A 22,403-nucleotide genomic window follows, 5' to 3' on the forward strand; every position below is an offset into this window, starting at 1 on the left:
ACTTTTGTATATGCACATTACCAAAATGGTCACTGCCGTTGAATTTCCCGAGCCCAATGGCTCTACTCACGTCAATGGCACTCGCCGTTGTGTTGCCGATGGCACCCTCGACATCACAGTTATGGGAATGAACAGCGGTACGGCCATGGATGGCATTGACTGTGCCCTTGTTCGTTATCGTCAGGCTTCTCCTGAAGCTCCTCTGCACATGGAGATCCTCAAGGTATGACGGTTCTCTCGTAGTTTTTTTTTTTTCAAATCAACTTCAGCGGAACTGACAAGTCGCCCTCATACAGTACGACGAGTTCCCTGTCCCGCAGGAGATCAAGAAGCCTGTCCTCACCATGCTCCGCGAAACAAAAACCACTCCCTCCCTCATGTCCCAGCTGAATGTCCTGCTCGGTAACATGCTCGGCGAGACAGTCAAGCTCTTTTGTGAAAAGCACAACGTACCCATTGATAGCATCGATCTTATCGGCTCGCACGGCCAGACCATTTGGCTTCTCTCCATGCCCGAGATCGGTGAGATCCGGTCCGCCTTCTGCCTCGGCGAGGGAACTATCATGAGTGGCTTGACCCAAATCACTACAGTCACCGACTTCCGCATGGCTGAACAGGCGGTCGGCCGCCAGGGTGCTCCTCTCGTCGCTTTGATCGATGGTCTCCTCCTTCACCATCCCACTGAATGGCGCATCTGCCAGAATATCGGTGGTATCGCTAATCTCTGCGTCATTCCACCTGATAGCGAGGGTGGCGTCGACGCGATGGTCGACTGGGACTGTGGTCCGGGCAACATGTTCATCGATGCCGCAATGCGCTATTTCACCAACGGCGAGATGGAGTATGACCGCGATGGCGAGTGGGGTGCTCAGGGTACCATCAGCCAGGCAGTAGTGGACAAGTACCTCGACAACAACAAGTACTGTAACCACCTGCCTCCCAAGACGACGGGTCGTGAGACCTTTGGTGACAACGGAGCCCAGGAGATTATCGACGAGTGCTTGGCTCTGGGCATGAGCAAGTACGACATCATCGCCACTATCACCCGCATCACAGCCCAGAACATTGTCAAGCAGTACCGCACCTTCTTCCCCCTGTTCAAAATCGACATTGAAAAGATCGCCGGTGTCTATATGTGCGGTGGTGGTGCCCGCAACCCTAACATCATCAAGTACCTCAAGGCGCAGCTGCCAAACTCGAAGATTCTCAGCCTTGATGAGACGGGTATTCCCTCCGATGCCAAGGAGGCAGTCTCGTTTGCTCAGCAGGCGCTCGAGGCTATTCTTGGTCGTGCTGCTCTGGTTCCTATCAACAGTGATACGTTGACTCCTAACACCATCTCGGGTAAGATTGCGCCGGGATTACGGTGGAGAGAGGTTATGGCAATGGCAGTGGAATTTGGAAAGGGCCAACCTCAGTTGCCGACGGTCAAGGAGATGATTATTGACCGGCCGTACACCGAATGGAAGCCGTAAAAGGGTGTGAAAGTGCAATTATTGATCTGCATGATTGGTGACTTGCATACAAGGGCTTCAGAATGGGATGATTTTAATGTAGCAATGTTATCGACTTTGGAGTTTGTTTTCTGGTTGAATCTCTTTATGACCTTGTCAAGTGATAGCGTAATGTACCCGTGTTTAGTAGGCCCGATCGTGATCTGTCTCAGGTTTTGGCAGAAGAAGAGGAGCCTGCGCTGCTCATGGCTTAGCATCAATTGATGCAGGTTCTATACAAGCTTAACTTGAGTCCTCATTTTGGTGTTTCAGAGCTTCTCGTGAGTACACCACGAAAACCCTGTCGGTGGGCTTCTACCTTGAGGGGTTTATTTGGTTGCAATTGAATTGTACTAGCCCTCAAGTACCGGCACAATCCTTGTAGATTCAAAATTAGGTTACTTCGTTCAATATTTAATCCATCCTCGACCCCTTGGAACATCCTGCGCACAGAGTGTGGAGTTCGCTTTATGGCATGATCCACTAGGAAGAGATGTAGCGAAGCGACATAGGGAAGGTTGATTCGAATTATACTGCAAGTCTTATCCAATATCATTAAATAATTTGCAATGGACTTGAGCATAATCAAACTATGGGAAATATCATAAACTCTGCAAAGGATATAGCACAGCAGAGCTATTGATGTCACTGTTGGCAGCGAAGAGCGGTCGTTGGCGGCAGAAATTGTGCGGGGCAATTATAGACGCTTCCAGGGCAAGCTTCAATTCGTTCATTTCACGCTTTTGTTCTTTATTGATACCTTGAGAAACCCCCTGTCTCACTGAGGGGCTTCTTTAACCCTTTAAACTCCACTACAAGCGGTGCGCTTGTTGAGAACAGCCAGCACGACACCTATTGTAGTCCTCAAAGACCTCGTCTTGTCTCCGCAGCGGTGACTCTAGGCACCCTGAGTGAAGCCACAACTCTGCAATGCGTCTGATCAAGAACAGGATTGAGCATGGTGGCTCGGGCATGGTCACACTATGCCCTGAGGAGCCCGAGGATATGGTGAGCCTACCCATATCACTTCATTTCAAAAAGTCAAGCCCCAATCTCACACAAAGCAAAATCTAGTGGCACGCATACAACCTAATCCGCCCTGGTGATCTAATCCGCGCAAGTGCCATTCGTCGTGTTACCACTACCCAAGATACCGGCTCAACCTCTTCCAACCGAGTCCACCTTACCCTCGAGATCCGCGTCAAGAGCCTCGACTTTGACCCTCAGAGCTCCCAACTCCATGTGTCCGGACAGATCATCAACGAGACAGCACACACCAAAATTGGCCAGTTCCATACCCTCGACTTGGAGTTGAACCGCAACTTCACTTTAGAAAAGGAGATTGGTGCGGATGGCGAGGGTGTCGGATGGGACAGCATTGCCGTGGAGCAGCTCAAGGATGCCGTGGATGAGGGTGGAAAGCGTCGTGCTGAGGCTGTTGCCGTCGTTATGCAGGAAGGGATGGCTCACATATGTTTCATCGGGCAATTCCAGACGATCATGAAGCAGAAGATTGAAATGTCTGTGCCGCGAAAACGCCAGGGTGGAGGTGATCATGATAAAGTGGGTTTTATATTGCCTGTGGCTCTGCTTTTCAAATTGCTAATATGAAATCTCAAGGGAATGAACAAATTTTTCCGTGTGACACTGGAGACCCTTCTGCGACAGATGGAATTCAACACTAGCATCACTTCCGGATCGAACAATGAGTCTGTACGACCGGTGCTTCTTGCTTCGCCGGGGTTCGTCGCCACTGGTTTCCACAAGTACATTCAGTCTGAAGCATCAACGACAATGCCTGGATTGAAGCGATTGCTACCCAGCATGGTGGTTGTGCATTCTGCTTCTGGATATCTGAACTCGCTCTCCGAGGTTCTCCAGTCTCCGGCTGTCAAGGCCCTCCTTTCCGATACAAAGTACGCCCGTGAAACTAAATTGATGGACGATTTCCTAGATCAATTACGCAAGGAGACGAACAAAGCTACCTACGGTCCGCGTGAGGTCGAGTCAGCTGTTGATCAAGGCGCCGTCGGGCGAGGTGGCGGTGTGCTCATTATGTCGAACCGTCTTTTCCGGTCGCAAGACGTTGCTGAGCGGAAACGATGGGTATCACTCGTGGACCGGGTGCGAGATGTAGAGGGCGGAGAGGTGCGCATTTTGAGTTCTGATCACGAGAGTGGAAAGCGTCTAGAGGGTCTTGGGGGTATTGCAGCGCTCTTAACTTTCCCTGTCGCTGATGACGATCTGGGTTCCGATGAAGAGTAGGCGGCTCCGGGGTTGCCGACTACATAGTGCTAGTTTTGAGCTAGTACTCCTACTGTGTCAATAATGAATATACGATGCATGAATAGAATCCGTCACTTGTCACAACAGCAACACCTCGAACGGTACGTGGATTTATAGTTATATAGATGCTGATAAAGAATGGTATCTAAAGTTTTGATTTCATTGATAGAAGCTGGTTCAAATGTGCATGTCCAGAATGAAAGCTAATAATGCAAGTATAATATCCCAATAACTGTACGCCAAAGCTGCTATGACATTCATTAAGAACGAAAAGGGAAAGTGTAGTTGAGAAAAAGTCCCCATGCTGGAGACTTGAAAGAGAAATGAAGAAAGACAGGGGTCCGGGGGCACAACTATGCATTGTGCTCGTCCCATGATTGGGGCCGAGCCCGCTTGCGTGATATCGATGGTAATGAAGGTGTGTGTGGCGGGTCGGACATGGCTGAAGGGGAAGTGCTTCCTGATTCTCGACGATTTTGTTGTTTAGCTTCGAGGAGCTGTAGTTGTGCTTTGCATTGTTCTGCGGTGTAGTCTTTTGTCGAGCCGAATTCTCTCATCTGGCAGTGTGTTAACTCTTGAACGAAGGCCCAGTTCGACCCAGATTGTAGAAGACTTACCTTGTCTGAAATGAACCGAAATTTCTCATTCTCCCAGCTCTCATGGGCGCTGATAAGAAGCTGAACCTGTAGAGATATCATCATTAGCAAGTAATTCCAAATCACCAATTCACGCATAGCATAGGAGCTATATCCCGGTCCACGTACTCACATCATTGTCTTCCCAGCGTGTCAGCCGCTCCTTACGTCTCCGGAGCAGCCGCATCTGCAGACGTGCCTCCGAAGTCTGCTTATTGAACGTCTTCTGGAACTCATCACGAACAACCTTCCAAGCAACATTCTGCTGGCGCAAATTCTCCACAAACTCATCTTCTTGCTCCGCCTGTGGATCCCGTCTACCTCTGCCGGATCCACGAATTCGAGGGAGCACAGGTGGCGTCTGAGGAGGGGCACGCTCCATACGCTGGATTCCTTCTGGGTTTGGCAGGATGTTGATTGGTGTGTCGCGGGATGATTTGGAGGATGCGCGCTTCGTGCGCTTGGGAGGTGGACCTCCGGGGGACATAATTGGCGTATGGCCTGTGCCATAGGACATGTCCTCTTGTGCATACATGTAACTTGCATCTGGGGCGCTTGTTCGAGGATACTCGCTTGGGAAGGGGGCGGATATTCCCAGGCCTTGTGCTGGCTCAATGGCGTAGCTGTAGTCTTGGGCATACTCTTGCGAATGGTGGCTCAATGCTGGGCTGGGTCGAAATGAACTATCAGGGAGACTAATTGGGGTTAACATGGTTGGTGGCACCATGGGCCCTGTACAGTATGATGGGTTGACCCCCATGTAATTTGCTGGGAAGCCAGGCTGATGCTTAATTAGTATACGTTGTTTCTTGAATTATTTTTTTTTCTCTAGTCTCCAATTGGTGACTTACTGTTTCAACCCCGGACCATTGGCCGAGTGCTTCATAATAGCCGGGGATGTCCTCCTCGGAGGTCATGTCTGGACGGAGAGACATGATATTGACGCGGTGTATTGGTAGTACCATGGAATTCTTTGACAAATCGCGGTCTATGGCACACTTGATTGGAAGAGGCGCCGAAGGGGTAGATATGAAACACGACCGACAGCTCCGTGCAGTTATGGGTGTAAAAGGCGGCGGTTGAAGGGAAATAAGGGTTTGACAGGGCGCCTAGTGTACCGGAATATGAAACAAGGCGTTAAGAGACTATGTGTGAGTAGGTGAATCTAAAGAAGCTCGAAGCAATTCACAAGGTGATTCTTAAAGACAAAAGATGCAATAGAGCCAGGTGGGGGAGCAAGCAATAAGATATAGATTGAACGCCGCTCCTAGACTGAGATTGAGAGATATCACAGCCCGCACCGGAATGCCTCGCAAGGCAGGACGAACAGGCAGTTCAAGCTTGGAGTAAAGCTGGGAACCATAGGCTCAGAGGGCACAAAAATGGCGGACAGTACCGCCGTGCTGCACTGGACCGCTCGGGAGGGGAGAGTAGACTCGATGAGGACCTGTATTTAAGCGCCTGCTGAATCAATAGTCTACTTTTCCTTATATCCGCCCCCAAAGTCTTCTACGCCCAAGGAAAAGAGCACAGACTATGCATCCTGGCAGATTGCAGGCCCACAATCTCACCAAATGCAAGAAATGCCATGGAGAACTGTGCTAACGGTTCTAGAAGTCTGGGGCGAAGACGGAGTAGGGCCAAAACACCGCCATCTGATAGGCGCCAAGTGGGATCCACGCGATGATTAATGATTCATGCGCGCTAGACTGTGCACTGAGCCTTGTCTAGTCGATTTCGATTGCCAGGGGGCTTCATTGAGCTTACATCTAGCCCCCATCCTGTCTCCTGCTGGACCTTCTGCACAGTCTTCCTCTCAGCCTTGCGACAAAATTTGTATGAAGCTATGCATAGGGACTCCAAACTGGGGACATAGGCACCGTTTCTTGGCTAGTGTTTCATTCCTATATTCCGAAATTAGTCATTAGATCAGCCCCCAGCCGAATTGAATTGCACGCTCCTCTAACTAAGGGGGAACGGAAAATGAGGGGGAATCACAACCCATTCTTCGAATCTTGATTATGATGGATCCGATCACACCTCCCTCCCTCCTGCAGGTGCTTTATCGCCGGCGGCTCTCGACTGGACAGGAGGACAGCAGGATTCACCTAATGGGGTGAGGCTGAAAAAGAGGCTACCCGCGCGCCGCCATGGCTTTTGCTCCGGAGAATTCACGACCGCTGGTTAAGCGCCGACAGGGTTGTTGCCCACTTCCCTACATGATTTATGACGAATAGTGAAATGCGCAGCCATTTAGCCGCAAGGCGTCGTAGGCTATCCTGTTCAGGTAAGGCCCATGCTGAACCATGCTGCTCTCCCACATTCTCATCCGATTGGGGTAATCTTCGGGTGTCTTCTCGGCTTTCGCATCCTTTGACAACCCCACATTGCACCTTCGAACAGACCACGCTCTGTCCTACAGATGGACTGATTCTAAGCGCTTACATCAAACCTTCCTTCCTTCTTTCCTTCATTCTTTCCCATTTTTCCTGCTTTCCGTAAGCAAGCCACCATGTGCTTATCGCCCAGATCGCAGTTGCGGACCCGATGCTGTCGGTGCAGCGGCTAACCATGGTTCATGGTTGATCATTAGAAAAGTGGAAACTGATAGCTTCCTTTTGATGCTAATGGCGGGGCGTTTTCGGACAAGGAATCGAAAATCAAGTAGATACGTGGGCAAGGGTCGGGGATCTACTCCCACGTGCAGAGACAGCTTGTCAGGTGACGGTGACTTTATGCTAGGCCGAGTCATGCCGTGTACAGCACTACGCTAGAGTCGAGTTGGTCCCCTTTTAAAAGGTCGAATGTTGGCTGATGACATAAATGCTCTGCATAACAAGTTTGAAACTAATCAGGTGATAATCTGCGAATCATCCAGGATCCACATCATCGGTTCATGCGCTCGTTCTCTCCATAAATGAATCCATTGCGCACTTGCCCATTTTGCTGGGTTTGCTTCGCCAAGCTCCTCTTTCTTGCGGAGGTGCATCGATCACCCAACAGTGCGGCCATCGCGCGCGCCAAATGATGCTCATCTAGCTTCCCGGTCACCATCCAGGTTGTCATCATCGTAGTGCCGATCCTGGTGCTCCTCGTGCTCCTCCAGGGTATCATCGGCCGCGATGGAAATGCCTCGGGCGCCCCACCGGTTGTTGCTGGAGCGACTGTCCATACCTTCCTCGTCGTCGCGCAAGTTCTGTTCCTCATCGGCTGAGGTTCGTCGGGCACGGAAGTTCACTACGCGGTTCACGAGCCAGCCCTTGCTGAAATCTTCTGAGTCCACGACGCCACCGTTGCGCAGCTTGACTCGCTGGCGAGAGTAGTACACCCAAGCAAAGTCGAGGTAGAAGGCGGTCTGTACGATGCCGAAGATGAACGCAATCGGATCCCAGAAGTGCTCGCTGCCAAAGCCACGCACCAACCAGTTTAGAATGTAGAATGCTCGGTAGGAGCCCAAGGTAAGGAGGTAGTAGGAGTCGATCACGGTGGGAACGGTAGTCTGGCGGAGAAGCAGAAGCTGGGGCAGGACACACACGGATTCGAGAATGACTGAGAAGGTCCAGCAGATCTAGAAATTGGTCAGCAAAGCATTGAGTTGATAGGGGATCGGCCGTACCTCCAAGAACCGCTGAGAGGCTCCAGTGGGCCAGTCCTTGGTAATAGCCATCATAATAGGTGCCATCACCAAGGACCCAGCGACCGAGTATATTCCAAGCTTCCAAGCTCTCTCCCGCTCCCGAGTGCGCGGGTAGACCTTCATCATGATGAACACGAGATAGAAGGAGGAGCTCAGGTAGAAGAACTTGAAGCTGAGATTCCAAAACGTGCCAAAGCCTCCATGTTTGATATTCCAAGAGCTCCCATCGAGCAGATCCAAATAGCGAAAGACGAAAACGACCCCATAGAGCAGCTGTGTGAGGAGTGAAACACCTGGAGAAGAGCACCATGTTAGCCACCAGCCACCTCAAAATTTAGAGACCAGTAAGAGAGCTTACCCTCGGCGCTTTTATTCCTATGCATCGCCCAAATCAGGACACATATCGAAGCGAGGTGGGACACGTCGCCCAGAACGCGAAAGAGGTTAAACCTCATGGTAGGGATGCGTGGGTTTGCGGGGAAGGTAGGTGTCAGGACCGATCCGAGAGATCGATCAGTTCTCAGTGCAGGACCAGCAGCATTGAGATCACAAGTGAAATTGAGAGTACGGGTCCAACCCTTGACGTCTAAGCTGTGACTCTGAGCTCAAGTCAAGGGGAGCTCCGTTATCAGTGCAAGCTTGGACCGCGTGTCCTCACGTGAGGTCTGACGTCAGCCGGGGTAACCTATACGGGGTTTGCTTCGGCTTTGGATGCTTTTGTCTATTTGGGGTATTGCATGTAGGCTACCAAGAAACGGGTTTGATGGCCGGTCTTTGATCTTCTGATGTTTCCCTATTCGCGCATCCTGTTCTCATCGAGCTGTTGCCTGCTCGCAAGGCATCTAGATACATATCCGGGGCGGGAAAGTGGGGGGAGGCTTAACTCTAGAAAGAACATCAAATATTTGACCTAATCTTGATCCTCACCCTGCCCATGGTGAGCCATTTCAACATTGGGATGTAAGAACTATGTCACGTGTATATCGCAGGTCCAAGATACAAGGACTGAGCCGGTGTTCCAAGGTTGTGGCTTGGATCAGATCTAAGGTTCATCATGTCTTAGATGGAGGGTGACTGGCATATGTAGATCATCGTCTTGTACGACTCAGAGCTTTGATGTAAGCTTGCGACCAGAGTTTGTCCCGCATACCATCCATTGTCCAAGTTTTGCGACTAACGAGTCCACCGGTGTCCAAGACGATCAGACACTTGCAGCACTTGCAGCACGTGTGGAGACAAAGGTACGACTGCGATACCCCCACATGTGAACGCGCAGATGAGTGCTAGAGGTTCAATTAGAAAAAGACCAACAGTCCTGGACCACAGGATTACTCCCAACACGCATGGACATCCTTGTAGAGCCCAGGGTCGATCTCAAGATTCACTCGAACCCGACCCCGGCCGTATCTAACTTGATTGATAAGATGACCCCCTTTCGCAGGGCAGCATCAATCATGAGGAGGAATATGTACAATCCAACCCGGTGGCGTCTGCGATGCTCATAGATCTCCGCCTATATCATCCTGCATTGCCAGCCATATTGCCTTGCCGGAATGCAAGATCCTGGAACCATAGGAACGATTGGAGGTGATCGCTCCAACCACCCACCACCAATTGACAACTTGACAGCTTGGCAACTCGACAACATGATAAATATTGCACTCACTGCTTTATATCTCTCCGCTGATGATAGATCTTATTCGGTTATTGTGCTCGAGGCCATAGCGGGGACAGCCTTATCTCTCGAGTATACACGAGCTACTACCCCGCCCATTGAACTTAGCTTTTGGGCTAGGGCTGAGTTGAACGACGCCCACCTTATACAGAGGCATCGTAGACTTAGGAATCTGGCGGGAGGGGGAAAAGAAGAGGGGTTGGGGGATTTGGGGGCAGTGGCTGCATGCTCAACCTGTGGCTTGATTTTAGTCCGCCAAGTCTCCGGGTTAGACGGAGAGAGTAGAGGGATTCCTAGAGATTGAAGTAGAATGAATGCGGCTCGAGCCATTGGAGACAATTTGACAAAGATCAGGTTCTCCGGGGCTTCATTCGCCGGGTTATTGGGCGTATTGCTGTCATCCTCGCACGGGTTGTGAGAGTTCGCGGGTCACCGGATTCTAGAACAGGCCACTCGCAGGCGTCTTCGGCCCAAATGTCTCATGGAAGCTGCCGGACGTGCCCATCGTGCTTGTGCATACCTCATCGCCAGCTGAGTTGGAGTGCAGCACGAGCCATCTGTGACAAGGCCCCTGCCCATCGGTTCCTAGACCTGGGTTCCAAGGACGAAGTGGAATGCACCGGAGACAGGTATCTGAAGGACTGAAGATCCGAGTGACGAGGGTGAGTGGTAAATCGTTGTATATTCTATCGGGGAGAATTTAAGGCGTGAGATGCAAAGGTTGAGGGGGTCTAGAACCAACACGCCTCAAGAGGAGACTCTCCACATCTCCATCGATCTTCCGAGATATTATCTGATATTATTTCATTCCGAACAATAAAAGACCAGCAAAACCTACAAATAATGAGATTAAAAACAATCAACCCCAAGGCTGAAAAGAAGTGTAGATTAGGGTCCTTAGTGTGCTATTATTACCTGCCGACGTTGTGATATGAGGTGACTCCATCCCCGCTCACTTTCCTTCTTCCTCTTCTCCTCTTGTAACCTTCGTTCCAGTTCCATCCGTCTCAACCCCCTTCGTCTCTCTTTCTCCAGCCTCATGTTCTCCCCATACTCGGAAGAATTCGAGGTCCCCGATTCGACTCTTCGACCATGCGATTTTGACCTGTGAGCTAAACTCCCTCTCCCAGACCTTAGCCCTCCCCCTCCTCCAGGAGCTAAACACTCCGGTCGCCTTTACCCTGCGCGCGCTCTACTTGCTCTCTCTGGCTCTGGTCTCTTCCGATCTTATTCCTTGCCCTCCAATCTCTCTGCCTAGGATGCGCGCTGTGTCATCATCTGCCGGTGTAACGAAGCCCATTTTCTTAGAAGTTGACCAAGGCGCGCCAGTAGCAGATCTGCTACTCCCCTACGCGATCTGGGTGTGTATGTACAGATGAATCGACGTGTGATTGTGTGTCTCTTTCACCATGTCGTAAGTCCCTCGTCTGTGATCTTCCAGGGGGGGGGAGACTTTGGCATCGGCACTTGCGTCGCGTTTCGTTCTTTTTGAGCTTTCATCCGGTCTCTCATACTGATAGTCTTACCTTGTGCTCTAGTTCCCCTCCCACATCCAAGCGGATCAAAACTTCGGCGTCTACAGGCGCTCCGTCGCATCTGCTTGCCCAACAACAACAAATCAATCCTTTCCAACGGGTGCCGACGTTTGACGGCATCCCCATGCCCACCGCTCCCATTCCTCAACAACAACAAACTCAGCAGACATCCTCAACATCACGCAAACGTCCTTCGTCACCTACGGCAGGAACCTCCACGATGATGGCCCCTCCGATGCCCACTCCGGGCGCGATCGAAGGTGATCCCACTATGATGCCGCCCGCAGTCGAAGCCACACCCAAGAAGAAGGGTCGCACCAATACCCCATGGACGGCAGAGGAGGAGCAACGACTCAAGACCATGCGCGACGCCGGTCGCAGCTGGAGTGAAATTGCAAAGGTGAGCGCGACCCGTTGACCGGCCGCGCGACATTGTGGCTGACCCGTGTCTCTTGACGCGCCGCAGACTTTCCCTACGCGCACCGAAGGCAGTGTGAAGAAGCACTGGTACAAGGTACATTCTGACTAAACTCTGGTGACCTTGGACATATACTTACACCTCTTTCAGGATATGCACTACGCCGAGTTTGGCGAAGAAGAGGTACGATCCGTGCGCAGACCCCATTATAGACTATAATACTTACCCGCGCACAGTCCATGAAGCTACGTGATGCGATCAAGGAATACGAGGCGAACAAGTGGAAGGTCATCGGCCAGAAAGTTGGCAAGCCAGCTAAGGTGCGTTGAGACCTTTCAATTCAGAGCAGTGAACTTTCCTCCTAACACGGACAGGCTTGTGAACAATACGCCAAAGAGCACTTCAAGAACCTATGAAGATCTGATGACCTTGATGAAGTGATGAATTCCCACGCATCTTTTGACGAATTTGGTATTCCCCCGGATTCTGCAATTCCATAGCGATGCTCGTCTCATCATTGGCCATCGGGGGCCTTTGATTTTACCAGGCAGATGGAGTTGGTGATCTGGTTTCTATTTGTTTCCTAGCATTATTATTTTTTCTCTTTCTTTTCGACCGACTACCTCTTGATGTTATAACGCGACCTGGTTATATTTATGTGCGTGGGCGTTGGGCCTCTATATGGATCCAGTGATCTGGGCCTTTTCTTACATTCAATACTACATGATTCCCATTTCAGTACAGTTGCAGATGGTCTAAGCGTATAAAAACGGCCAAGATCCCGCTGACGGAGACCGGAAATCCGCCGATAACGCGGATCCATTTTTCCCCGCGGAGCAACTGACTTTCCCAGTTCTCACTCCACACTTTTTTTTTTCTATCCCATTTTGCGATTACAATTGCATAGCCGTCACCTTCTCCATCTTGGTGCGGTCGCCTGAGTCGCGCGAGTCCGAGCTTGCCTCTTCTATCCAGGTACTTAACATCTCTTATCTTCCGCCACCAAGACAATCGCCGTTGCTCACCTGTTGCTTCACAGTGACTCATCTAGGGACCCAGACCTCTTACAGAGGCCTGAAAAAAAACTCGAGTACAGACTCCGCACCTCCCCGAGCTACCATGCAGACATGAAAACGAGTAGCGTGGTATTATCTGATCAAGGTACACTTCGTTGAACTGCATACAGACCGGTGTTCGGCTGCCCGCCGTTCTGAGATTATACGGTTAAACTTGATCTGGATAATTCCAGCGAAAGGACTTATGCGCACCTCTCTTTCATTTTGTTGCAAAGTCGCATACACTGACAGTTCGTGCAGTATGGCCCACGAAAATGAAATTGCCACCGTAGCGGTGCGCTCCGAGAAAGATGAGACTCCCCAACCTGAACTGCAAACCGTATACGAGAATAAGAATGATGCGGTTTATCCTCCTGAGAATACGAATCGGAGGAACCCCGTTGGTTCGCGCATGGGCTCACTGCTTAGGGCTTTCGAGCAGCAGCTTGTCGAGTATAACCTGGAGGCGCGAGGCATTGAGCGAGTCGCTCCGGATGAGCGTATGAAGCGTCTGTCCTGGATGTCGTATTTGCAAGCCTTTTTGCTGTGGGTATCAATCAATCTCGCGGCCAACAATATTACATTGGGAATGCTGGGCCCTGCCGTGTATGGCCTTAGCTTCCTGGACTCGTCGCTTTGCGCTGTCTTCGGTTGCTTTGCCGGTGCTCTGGTTGCTGCATGGATGGCCACTTGGGGCCCTGTTTCAGGTATCCGAACTATGGTGAGTGCTATTCTGGTATGGATTAGGGATATCCGACTTACTTATTTCTAGGCATTCGGCCGCTATACGATGGGCTGGTGGCCCAGCAAGATCATCGTGCTGCTGAATCTTGTTCAGATGATTGGATACTGCTTGATTGACTGCGTCGTTGGTGGACAAATTCTCTCTGCAGTTTCGCCCGGAGGCATGTCTGTTGCCGTGGGCATCGTGATCATTGCAATCATCACTTGGGTCGTGGCTACATTCGGCATTCAAGCCTTTCACTACTACGAACGGTCAGTACACGTCCTATAAAGAATCCAGCCTTTTTTAACAAAATCAACAGATTCGCATTCGTGCCTCAGCTAATCGTCGTCTGCATCCTATTCGGTGTCTCATCGACGAAATTCGACATAAGCACAGTCACTTCAGGCGACGCCCGCACGGTAGCCGGTAACAGGTACGTCTCCCACAACCAGCACTTCAAAGTGCACATCTAACAAACCCCAGGTTATCATTCTTCTCCCTCTGCCTCAGTGCAGCAATCACCTATGCCCCCCTAGCCGCAGACTTTTTCGTCTACTACCCTGAACACACCTCCCGCCTCACAATTTTCAGCCTAACCTTCGCCGGCCTCCTCACCTCTTTTACGTTCGCCATAGTCTGCGGCATCGGCCTCGCATCCGGTATAACCGCCCACCCAGAATATGCCACCGCCTACGCAAAAGGCCAAGGCGCCCTAATCGTCGAAGGTTTTGGACCTCTCCACGGCTTCGGCAAATTTTGCTCCGTCATAGTCGCCCTAGGCCTAGTCGCCAATACAGTGGCGCCGACATATTCTGCCGGTGTCGATTTTCAGATCCTAGGAAGCTATGCCGAGAAAGTTCCTCGTGTCATCTGGAATACGGTTGGGGTCATTATCTTCACTGTTTGCGCGCTTGCAGGACGCAGTCATCTCTCGGATATCTTTACGAATTTCCTCGCGTTGATGGGTTACTGGGTTGCAATCTGGTTTGCTATTGTTGTTGAGGAGTTTGGGATTTTCCGCTGGCGGAGTGGGTATAACTGGGATGCTTGGCGCGATCCAAAGAAGCTGCCTGTTGGTATTGCTGCTTTCATTGCGTTTGTTGTTGGGTGGGTTGGAGCTGTGTTGTGTATGGCTCAGGTGTGGTATATTGGCCCGCTTGCGAAGCTGGTTGGTGCTTATGGTGCCGATGTGAGTGTTTCTCCATTCATTCCTGTGTTTATTGTAGATGGAAGCTAACGAGTGGACAAAAGATGGGTAACTACGTTGGTTTCTCCTGGGCTGCGGTCGTTTACCCCCCACTGAGATACCTGGAACTGCGCTACTTTGGCCGTTAGTATACTTCTTATATCTTGGGTTACCTTTTACTCTGATATCGAATGTCCTTTTCACGGAGGAGCTCAATCAGCAGACCGCTACTGCCTGGCTTGTATTCAACATGATGCCATCATTAGTGAGCGGTATTGCCACGGTGCTCGTTTGTGATAACTAGTTAGCTCTTTGAATTGCATGTAAGCGTTTAATAGGTATATGAAAATATAATTGCATGACTATTATTCCTCTATTGCAGTGAATAGTAAACAATGTCTGCTTTGTAGCAGATGAAACCCACGAACCTGGAGACAAATTCCGGCATATCTCCCGCGACGAAGGCTCCGTTGGAATCACTGTACAGCCCTGGAGACACATGCTACAATCATGGGCATTACACCGTGATCAATGGTCGAACTCGGAATAGAATTATGATCAAAAGTACACCCCCGGCACTCTCATTTTCAACCACTAGAGAACTATTCTACAAAAGAGACAGACAGAGACAAGAGCAGATACATAGACTCGCACGCGAAAAGGCCGCTTACACTGTATCGGGAATCTTCAACGCGCCGGATTTACCGGTACCAGTAATCGGGCTTGACGTAGTCGGCGAAGGTCTTGGGCTCCTCGTGAGGGGGGTGGTGACCGTGGCCGTGGTCGTCTATTGAATGTTAGTTCAATATCCATAAGAACTAGAATAATCAAGATTCAAACATACGGGAGTGGGGGTCCTCCTCGGGTCCGACGTAGTTCAGCTTAACAACGTTGCCGCACTCGTTGCAGCGCTCGATGGGGCGCTCGCGGGAGACCTGGTTCATCCGATTAGCATACTGTGATTCTCGACTTGACCAGAGATCCGACGTACGGTGAGCCAGTTAACCTGGTGGGAGTCTACGGGGTAGCCAGTGCAACCGGCGTACTGCTCATCACCGGCACCGCTGACAATGATGGGGTTCTCAAGGGTTCCTATATGTATGTCCGTTAGTCCCTCGGCTCCCAGTTGTCGCTACGCTGACGGCACGTGAGAAGTGCGCGCAATGCAAATAAAGCTGACATACCCTTGCGGGAGGCATCAAGGGGACGCATATCGAAAATGTCGATGCCCTGCATCTTTCCGATAAGCTCGAGACGCTCGAGACCGGTGGCCTGGACGTAGTCGGTAGGGATGGTACCGGGCTTGGCACCGGGGGGAATAAGGTCATCCTCAGACTTGATCTCTGTGATTGTGGAAGAGTGAAATTAGTGGTGAGTCCTTCCGGTGCTACTTGGGAACAACTCATGCGTGTTGTGACTCGACTCGGGTGGGCCCACAATCCATGTCTTTGACGTCTTATGTAGTGGAATTGCGTACGAAATCGGGGACAGTGGATTCAATGGATCACTCCCTTTTGCCGAAGACACAAGCGGAGCAATTGGTTGTGTAGTGGCGGAAGGGTGTACTAACCATCGAAGGAAAGGCTCTTGCCTTCGTCCTTGGGGGCCCACTTCTTCTCGTTGCCTATGAGTGACAATTCGCGTTAGCTGCTGGCTTTAGAAGACAAGTCGATCGTTGTTTGCTGAGTGAACAGTGCCGAATGCCAATTGAGTCGGGTGGGACGTGTGTTGGCGAAGGTCGGAGGAGGTCGGATCAGGCCACCGGGGAATCACATACTGCGCACGATAGACGAGGAGAAGGGGCGCTGAGCGAGAGTGAAAGCGCGGGCGGGCGAGCGCCTCGCGAGGGTAGCGGCGGTACGCTGGAGGAACATTGTCCAGGTATAGCTGGTGAATTGGGTGGAGGGGAGTTTGGTGATGGGGAGAGTCTGAGTGAGTTGGGTGAGGTTTGAAGTCGAGCCGGCCCGGACCGGTCTGTGATTGGCTTGTAGAGGTAGCTGTGGGGCATCAACGTAAAGGCCGACTCGGAGCTTTTGATTGGCAGACACGAATGCTGACTAAGAGAGATAGCATGCCGCATTCAGCAGGTAGGGCTTAGGGCCTGCTGGTATAAGAAGTATAGAGCCGGATCACGAGTACTCGAGATACTCCAGATACCCTTCAATAGGCGGTCATGAGTTTTCTTTCGGGGCCTATATGAAAAGCACCTATTGGATAGGATCAGAACGAAGTCTCAAAATACATCCAGCATCATAATACTTTGGAGATTGAGAAGGACCCAGAGAAGGATCTAGAGGAAATGAGGCCCTCTTAGATTATCTCCTTGGTTGGGCTGTGGAGCATTGACCTAGGGAAATTCTAAGAGATGTATGTGTGTCTACTCTCATACTCAGTCATCGATACAAAAGAACTAATACAAAATAAATCATTCGTAATGAGGGGCCGCATTGGATTGGCTTGCCCGCTCTTTACACGCCGCTGGTGTGAACCCATTGCCAACCTTTCCCGAGATGACACGCCAGCGATCAGTCTCATACTCATCCATTGCGCGATAAAGTCGTTGCACCTATATGCAGGCTAGAATCAACGTCACAATGTTTGAAGACAGGGAATGGCTTACCATTTCATCCGTCCAAACCACATCCTTCGCCTTCAGCTTTGTACAGTACCGGACTTGCAGAGTACCACTTGTCCTGCCTGGGAAGAAGTCCGCAATCTGTTTCCAAGTCAAATTCTTGTCCTCTTTCAAGTCCACCAGCAATGCATCTTCTTCCGGAGTGAACTTGAGCTTTGGACCACGGGGCCTTGGCGCCGGTTCGGGCATTCCAGGTTGACCCACGACGCTGGGTGGTACTCCAGACATTGGGGGAGAGTTAGAACCCAGGCCATGACCTGTGTGTAGCAGCGCCTGGGGAGGGAGACGGTGGTGGTGATGGTGCTGCGGAATGGGCAGAGAAATAGGCGAAGGGAATTCGTGACTAGAGGACGGGTGAGAAGCCGAGTAGTCGCCGTGCACTGAGTACAAGATCTCTCGAGATTCTGCTGCAGAAATCGAAGAGCCATCTATGGACAAAGGCGGGAGAGATTGATGCATTCCAATATTGCGATCGATGTCACGGCCAATATCGTCTTCGTCTTCGGACCGGGCCCGTTTCCCGGTCTCTTGCAGAGACGATATCTCGTAGCCATAGTGAGAAAGCTGATGCGGGAGCATCTGATTCACGCTCACATAGGCCAATTGAGGCTCATTGTGGCTGTTGGGCCGAGAGACAGGACGAGGCAGCACCGACGGGTGCGTGCCAAAGGAAGGGCGAGTGTTTTCGGAGGGACAGGGACGCCCGCTCATCAGTTTGGTGCGCAACTGCGACTGGGGCGAACCGAACGCGATCAGATCATAGTCGTCAGGCTTGTCTGGAGAAGGATAGTGGATCGCATAGCCTCGATACGGGTCCGAAAGTATCACGGACATGCATTGACACTGCCAGGAGAGCCCCGGCCGGCTGTTCTGCTAGAGGAGAACGACCCGAACCGAAGAGCAAGGTATTGCTCCCAAGAATGGGTCGAGGGACAAGTCAGGGTTATACCGTCACATAAGAATGGCGATATATGGCAAAGTTTCAGGAGAAATAAGAAGGGGCTTAATGAATTGAGCAGGGCCAAGTAATGGGGCAGAAATAACTAGGTATTCCCGAGGTCAAAGAGGTGTAATGACTGGGAGCCCAACGGAAGATTATAGCATAATGCCGGATGAAAGGGGGGAAAGTACAGGATATCTAGTCATAGAAGCGAAGAGACGCAGCCGCGGAGGTGGCCTTCTATAAGTTCTTCGCCGAGGACCGTCTTGTCCCGGAGGTTTGCATCAGTCTAGTTGAAAGGGAGTCTGTGCCGAAGCTCATCAGCTGCATCGTGCGTCGCCAGGGATGGTTTCGCGGGATCCAAGTGGAAAGAGAGAGGACGGATTGCTGCCAATCGGGGGTGGATTGCCTGTCATAGACGGCCTAGGACCATTCAGTCGGACCCCAAAGCGCTGGCACTTTTTCATTCTTCTTACCAATACTGCGTATATGCTTTGGCTTCGCCAACATCACTAGAACCGGTAGGCAATAAGGAGGGGTCCCCACTGTGACTCCTAGGGTTGAAACATTCAAGGCAGAAACAGAGGCGCAACAGGGCGCAGACCTGAGCATCGGAAGGCACGCAGCCCGGCAAGAGCTGAGCAACGCCCGTCAGATTGACATCGGGGGCATGCGGACGAAGTGATGAAGTGACGAAGTGACAGGGGGGTTTCATAGGCCGGGTGGATCATCTATGCAAGCTCTGGTTAGCCAAAGAAGCAAACTGGCCGACTCTTAGCTCGGTGTCGAACGAGCTAGGGTGCCAAGGTATGCGAGAATCAATCACAATGGTACCAGAGCAATCCGGTGGCGGGGGTTGAAACAATGAATCTCACTTGAGATTGGCGCACACCTGTTTTCTGATTTGACTTGCCCTTGACAGCAGCATTTGTCACGGACGTTCGAGATTCGCGGTTTGAGGTTCAAGATTATTTGCCCTTTGCAAGTGTGTCGGGATCCGAGCTATGCAGGGAACGATTGCGTCACTCGACATATTCCGAGTGAAATGGGTTCGTTTCCTCCAAAGGCAAGTGGGGGTGAAAGGGAAATTCAGGGTGAAGGAGTTGCCAGGTTGTTGAATTAGCTGCATACGGCCCACACTCCGTCCTCGTTCTTAGTCCATGTCTTGAGCACTTGAACTAGGAAGGAGCAGCCTGCTCTCGAGACTAGCTGGAACACGGGAAGATGAACAGGGTGATGGCGACGTTGCCCCTCCACCGCCCTTTTTGTGATTGTCAACGCATACAAAGCTCGAGGGATCGGGCCTCGGTGGCGTATGGCCGATGACTGCCCGTTTCACCCCTGCTGTAAGCGCGCAATCAGATCACCGTGTGGTCTTCGGAGGTCATGGAACCTTCTCTGTTGAGTTGGGATCCCTGAACCGCGCGGAGTCATCGAAAATTAACGCGATCTGTGCATTCGCAAATCGGCTGCAGATGTGTCTTGAAAACTGTAGTGCATTCGCCCAAACGAGGTATACTAAATACAAAAGAAAAGGAGCTAAAATCCATAAAAGCACCGCTTTTCCGAACTCGGTCCTCGCTTCAATACATGAAATTATGATTGTCGTGATACAAGAGAAAGGGAGTAAGATAAAATAAAATACAAGACGCCCGGAGAAAAAACACCGAATAGCCCACCTTCCCTTACTCAAAGTTATCCGATCGATCAACCCAGATATCCTCCAGCTCAGCAAAGTTCTGGAAGTGCAAGGGTCGGTGCTGGTCATCGTAGAATCGAAGCGGGGTATCGATCTTGACGTAAATGGGCCTCTTCTCAACACTGCCGAAGGAGCTGCCCATGAAACTATAGTTCCAAAGATTGTCCTCGGGGACCAGGAAGTAGCCGCGGACACGGTCACTGAGGAGTAGCTGGCACTTCACGCCCATACTGGTGGAGAAGCCCTGAGGCTGATCGGAGGTCATGTCCTTGTTGTCAGCACCCCATTTATACCCGTCAGGAGTTAGGCCCCAAGCGGCAAGTGAGACGGATCCAGGAGTGAAGGAGACAGTCATGGTCACGGTCTTCTTGTCCCACGACGGGTGTGCGTTCATGAGGCGGGCATGCTGTGTAACATCGGCTGCCGACATATAGGGTGGCTCGTTACCCGACACCGTGTGGATGACTCCCAGCGGCTCCAGGTTGTTCAGGTAGTCGTGCTGGGGCAGTTCGTGCGGTAGCTGGACATCCCGGGTATTGCCGACCTGCGGGACCATGACGATGGTGCGAACCTCCTTGACCTGGTCATTATCCGGCGGGGAGCTACCGTAGAGATAGCCTGAAACCTGGACACGAAGATCGGCGATGGTGATAAAACGCTTGAGAACATTCTTCGGCATGACATAGGTGTATCCATCATCGCGAATGTCATCCGAGGAGACATAGATGTTGTTGGATCTCGTCCGCAGGTTCGAGGTAGCAATCGCTCGAGTACGCCACTCGGTCTTGGATGCGAAAGACTGCTGCTCGTACTGTGACGTGGTCGTGACGATGATATCCTCTCCACGCACGTTCTGGGTCTTAGTAGTCACGGCAGTGAGCTGCTTCTGCTCCTCCTGCTGCTTCTCAATCTCGGCCGCCTGCTGGCGCTGGAGCGAGGGTGCGCTGATCTCCATACCCAAAATGATATCTCGCACTTCACTGCTGGTCAAACTCTGGACATTCACGTTGTTTTTCTTGCCGTAGTCGTTCAAGATCAGATCACGCAGCTGCACTTCGACCTTGATCCAGTCCTCATCAGAGAGCGATGGCCAGATGTGGTGCTCCTGGGTGATGACGCTCTTGTCGGGCCGGAGAATGATCTTGGCCTTGTCAATGTTGACATGGAGAGCACGAAGAATGAGGACAAGACGAGAGAAGGCAGTGTACGGAGAAATAGACTTCAACCACTCGTCGTACAGGTTGAAGAGAACCATCTGAGGCTCGGTAGCTCGGAGGATCATATCCGCAAGCTTCTCGACCTTCATGGCAGCCTGGAAGGGCAACTGAAGCTCGGAAGCACGAATGGAAATGTTGGGGAAGTCGAGCAGGTGAACCTCGAGAGGATCAAGAAGACCCTTACGAGTGACAATGAGCTGCTTCGGTTGCTCTTCAACGGGCAGAGAGCGGATTAGAGCTGCAACTTCTTCGGCCGTCTTCCACTTGGCCAGCTGACCCAAACGCTTCTGACCGGCCCAGACACTGGTGTGAATGATCTTCAAAAACAACTGTCCGGTTCGGGGGTTGAAGATAAAGATAGCACCGTTGATGGGCTTGGTGGTCAAGTTACCCTCGAATGTTTTGTGAATGGTGACACGGTAGACATTAGTGTCATCAATGAAGAGCTGAATCTGCGGGCTGAAAAGCTCTGAGTAGTTCTGGGAGTTGAGGAACTCCTGGTTGCTCTCAGAGGCGTACAACTGCAGACCCTTACGGATACGTTCACGAAGAACGTACAAGGCAGGGTTGGCTTTCATGACCTTGGCCATGGCCTGTTGGACCAGAGTCTTCAAACCAGGGAAATACTGACCATAAGAAGAGTACAGGTTGTATGAAAGGTCGATACCGATCATCAGACCAGTAGCCGAAGGGTAAATGCTCATGCTGTCCGTAGTGTAATCAAGATACTTGGCACGGACATAGCGTTCAATGTCGTGAGAGTCGTAGTCACCATATCTCAATTGCACATCGAGCCAGAACTTGTTGGTTGTGGTAGGCTCGTAGACATCCTTGGTGTCAAACAGCAGAGAGGGCCTGGTAACGTTCCACTTGTTGGTGGCGAAGAGAAGAATGTCTGCACAAGAACTGTTCATCTTGTAAGACTTACGGGGGTGAATCGTCTCCTTCTGCACAGCCTCGATGCCGAGCTGCTCCAACTCCTGATCGAACACCTGACACAAATCCATGACCACAGACTCGTGGATCTTCTGCCACAGATGGGCACGGAAGATTTGAATCAGGGAGATCTTCAGAGTGGGAATCTTGCCGTGCAAGAAAATACCAGTCAGATCCAGTTGCACTTGGAAACCAACGTAAACGTTGGCTCGGTTGATTGTCGGGGACCACCAAAGCGTAAATCGACGGTTAGGGATTTGGTTCAAACCGGAACGCTGGGCGTTTGTGAGCTTCTTGAACTTCATCGATTCTGTAAAAATAATAAAAAA

At 51.2% G+C, this 22,403-nt stretch overlaps 8 protein-coding genes across 8 annotated transcripts; 4 read left to right on the forward strand and 4 right to left on the reverse strand.

Moving 5' to 3' along the window:
- Positions 1-25: 25 nt before the first annotated feature.
- On the forward strand, positions 26-1,475 carry N7443_010090 (UPF0075 family protein; the record flags this gene model as incomplete). The annotated part of the gene is made up of 2 exons (XM_056890146.1): positions 26-223; positions 297-1,475. 2 exons carry the CDS (start codon positions 26-28, stop codon positions 1,473-1,475), a joined length of 1,377 nt encoding a protein of 458 aa, XP_056736637.1.
- A 948-nt stretch (positions 1,476-2,423) lies between these two features.
- N7443_010091 (putative translation factor pelota) lies at positions 2,424-3,758 on the forward strand (the record flags this gene model as incomplete). The annotated part of the gene is made up of 3 exons (XM_056890147.1): positions 2,424-2,501; positions 2,568-3,056; positions 3,114-3,758. The coding sequence occupies 3 exons, from the start codon at positions 2,424-2,426 to the stop codon at positions 3,756-3,758; spliced, it is 1,212 nt and encodes a 403-aa protein (XP_056736638.1).
- A 374-nt stretch (positions 3,759-4,132) lies between these two features.
- N7443_010092 (uncharacterized protein) lies at positions 4,133-5,331 on the reverse strand (the record flags this gene model as incomplete). The annotated part of the gene is made up of 3 exons (XM_056890148.1): positions 4,133-4,462; positions 4,548-5,195; positions 5,266-5,331. The coding sequence occupies 3 exons, from the start codon at positions 5,329-5,331 to the stop codon at positions 4,133-4,135; spliced, it is 1,044 nt and encodes a 347-aa protein (XP_056736639.1).
- A 2,114-nt stretch (positions 5,332-7,445) lies between these two features.
- N7443_010093 (ER lumen protein-retaining receptor) lies at positions 7,446-8,506 on the reverse strand (the record flags this gene model as incomplete). The annotated part of the gene is made up of 3 exons (XM_056890149.1): positions 7,446-7,982; positions 8,031-8,344; positions 8,410-8,506. 3 exons carry the CDS (start codon positions 8,504-8,506, stop codon positions 7,446-7,448), a joined length of 948 nt encoding a protein of 315 aa, XP_056736640.1.
- Positions 8,507-11,135: 2,629 nt separating this feature from the next.
- On the forward strand, positions 11,136-12,095 carry N7443_010094 (SANT/Myb-like DNA-binding domain-containing protein; the record flags this gene model as incomplete). The annotated part of the gene is made up of 6 exons (XM_056890150.1): positions 11,136-11,140; positions 11,265-11,661; positions 11,728-11,775; positions 11,830-11,862; positions 11,916-11,999; positions 12,054-12,095. 6 exons carry the CDS (start codon positions 11,136-11,138, stop codon positions 12,093-12,095), a joined length of 609 nt encoding a protein of 202 aa, XP_056736641.1.
- Positions 12,096-12,996: 901 nt separating this feature from the next.
- On the forward strand, positions 12,997-14,796 carry N7443_010095 (purine-cytosine permease family protein; the record flags this gene model as incomplete). Its single annotated transcript, XM_056890151.1, has 5 exons — positions 12,997-13,455; positions 13,507-13,730; positions 13,781-13,894; positions 13,945-14,650; positions 14,713-14,796. 5 exons carry the CDS (start codon positions 12,997-12,999, stop codon positions 14,794-14,796), a joined length of 1,587 nt encoding a protein of 528 aa, XP_056736642.1.
- Positions 14,797-15,348: 552 nt separating this feature from the next.
- Positions 15,349-18,116, reverse strand: N7443_010096 (uncharacterized protein; the record flags this gene model as incomplete). Its single annotated transcript, XM_056890152.1, has 7 exons — positions 15,349-15,434; positions 15,492-15,582; positions 15,639-15,739; positions 15,832-15,990; positions 16,218-16,271; positions 16,425-16,704; positions 17,268-18,116. The coding sequence occupies 7 exons, from the start codon at positions 18,114-18,116 to the stop codon at positions 15,349-15,351; spliced, it is 1,620 nt and encodes a 539-aa protein (XP_056736643.1).
- Positions 18,117-19,907: 1,791 nt separating this feature from the next.
- On the reverse strand, positions 19,908-22,379 carry N7443_010097 (uncharacterized protein; the record flags this gene model as incomplete). Its single annotated transcript, XM_056890153.1, has 1 exon — positions 19,908-22,379. One exon carries the CDS (start codon positions 22,377-22,379, stop codon positions 19,908-19,910), a length of 2,472 nt encoding a protein of 823 aa, XP_056736644.1.
- Between the last annotated feature and the right edge of the window lie 24 nt (positions 22,380-22,403).

This window comes from Penicillium atrosanguineum, assembly GCF_028827265.1.
Source record: "Penicillium atrosanguineum strain IBT 20685 chromosome Unknown utg000008l_segment0_segment0, whole genome shotgun sequence".
NCBI classification, from domain to species: Eukaryota; Fungi; Ascomycota; class Eurotiomycetes; order Eurotiales; family Aspergillaceae; genus Penicillium; species Penicillium atrosanguineum.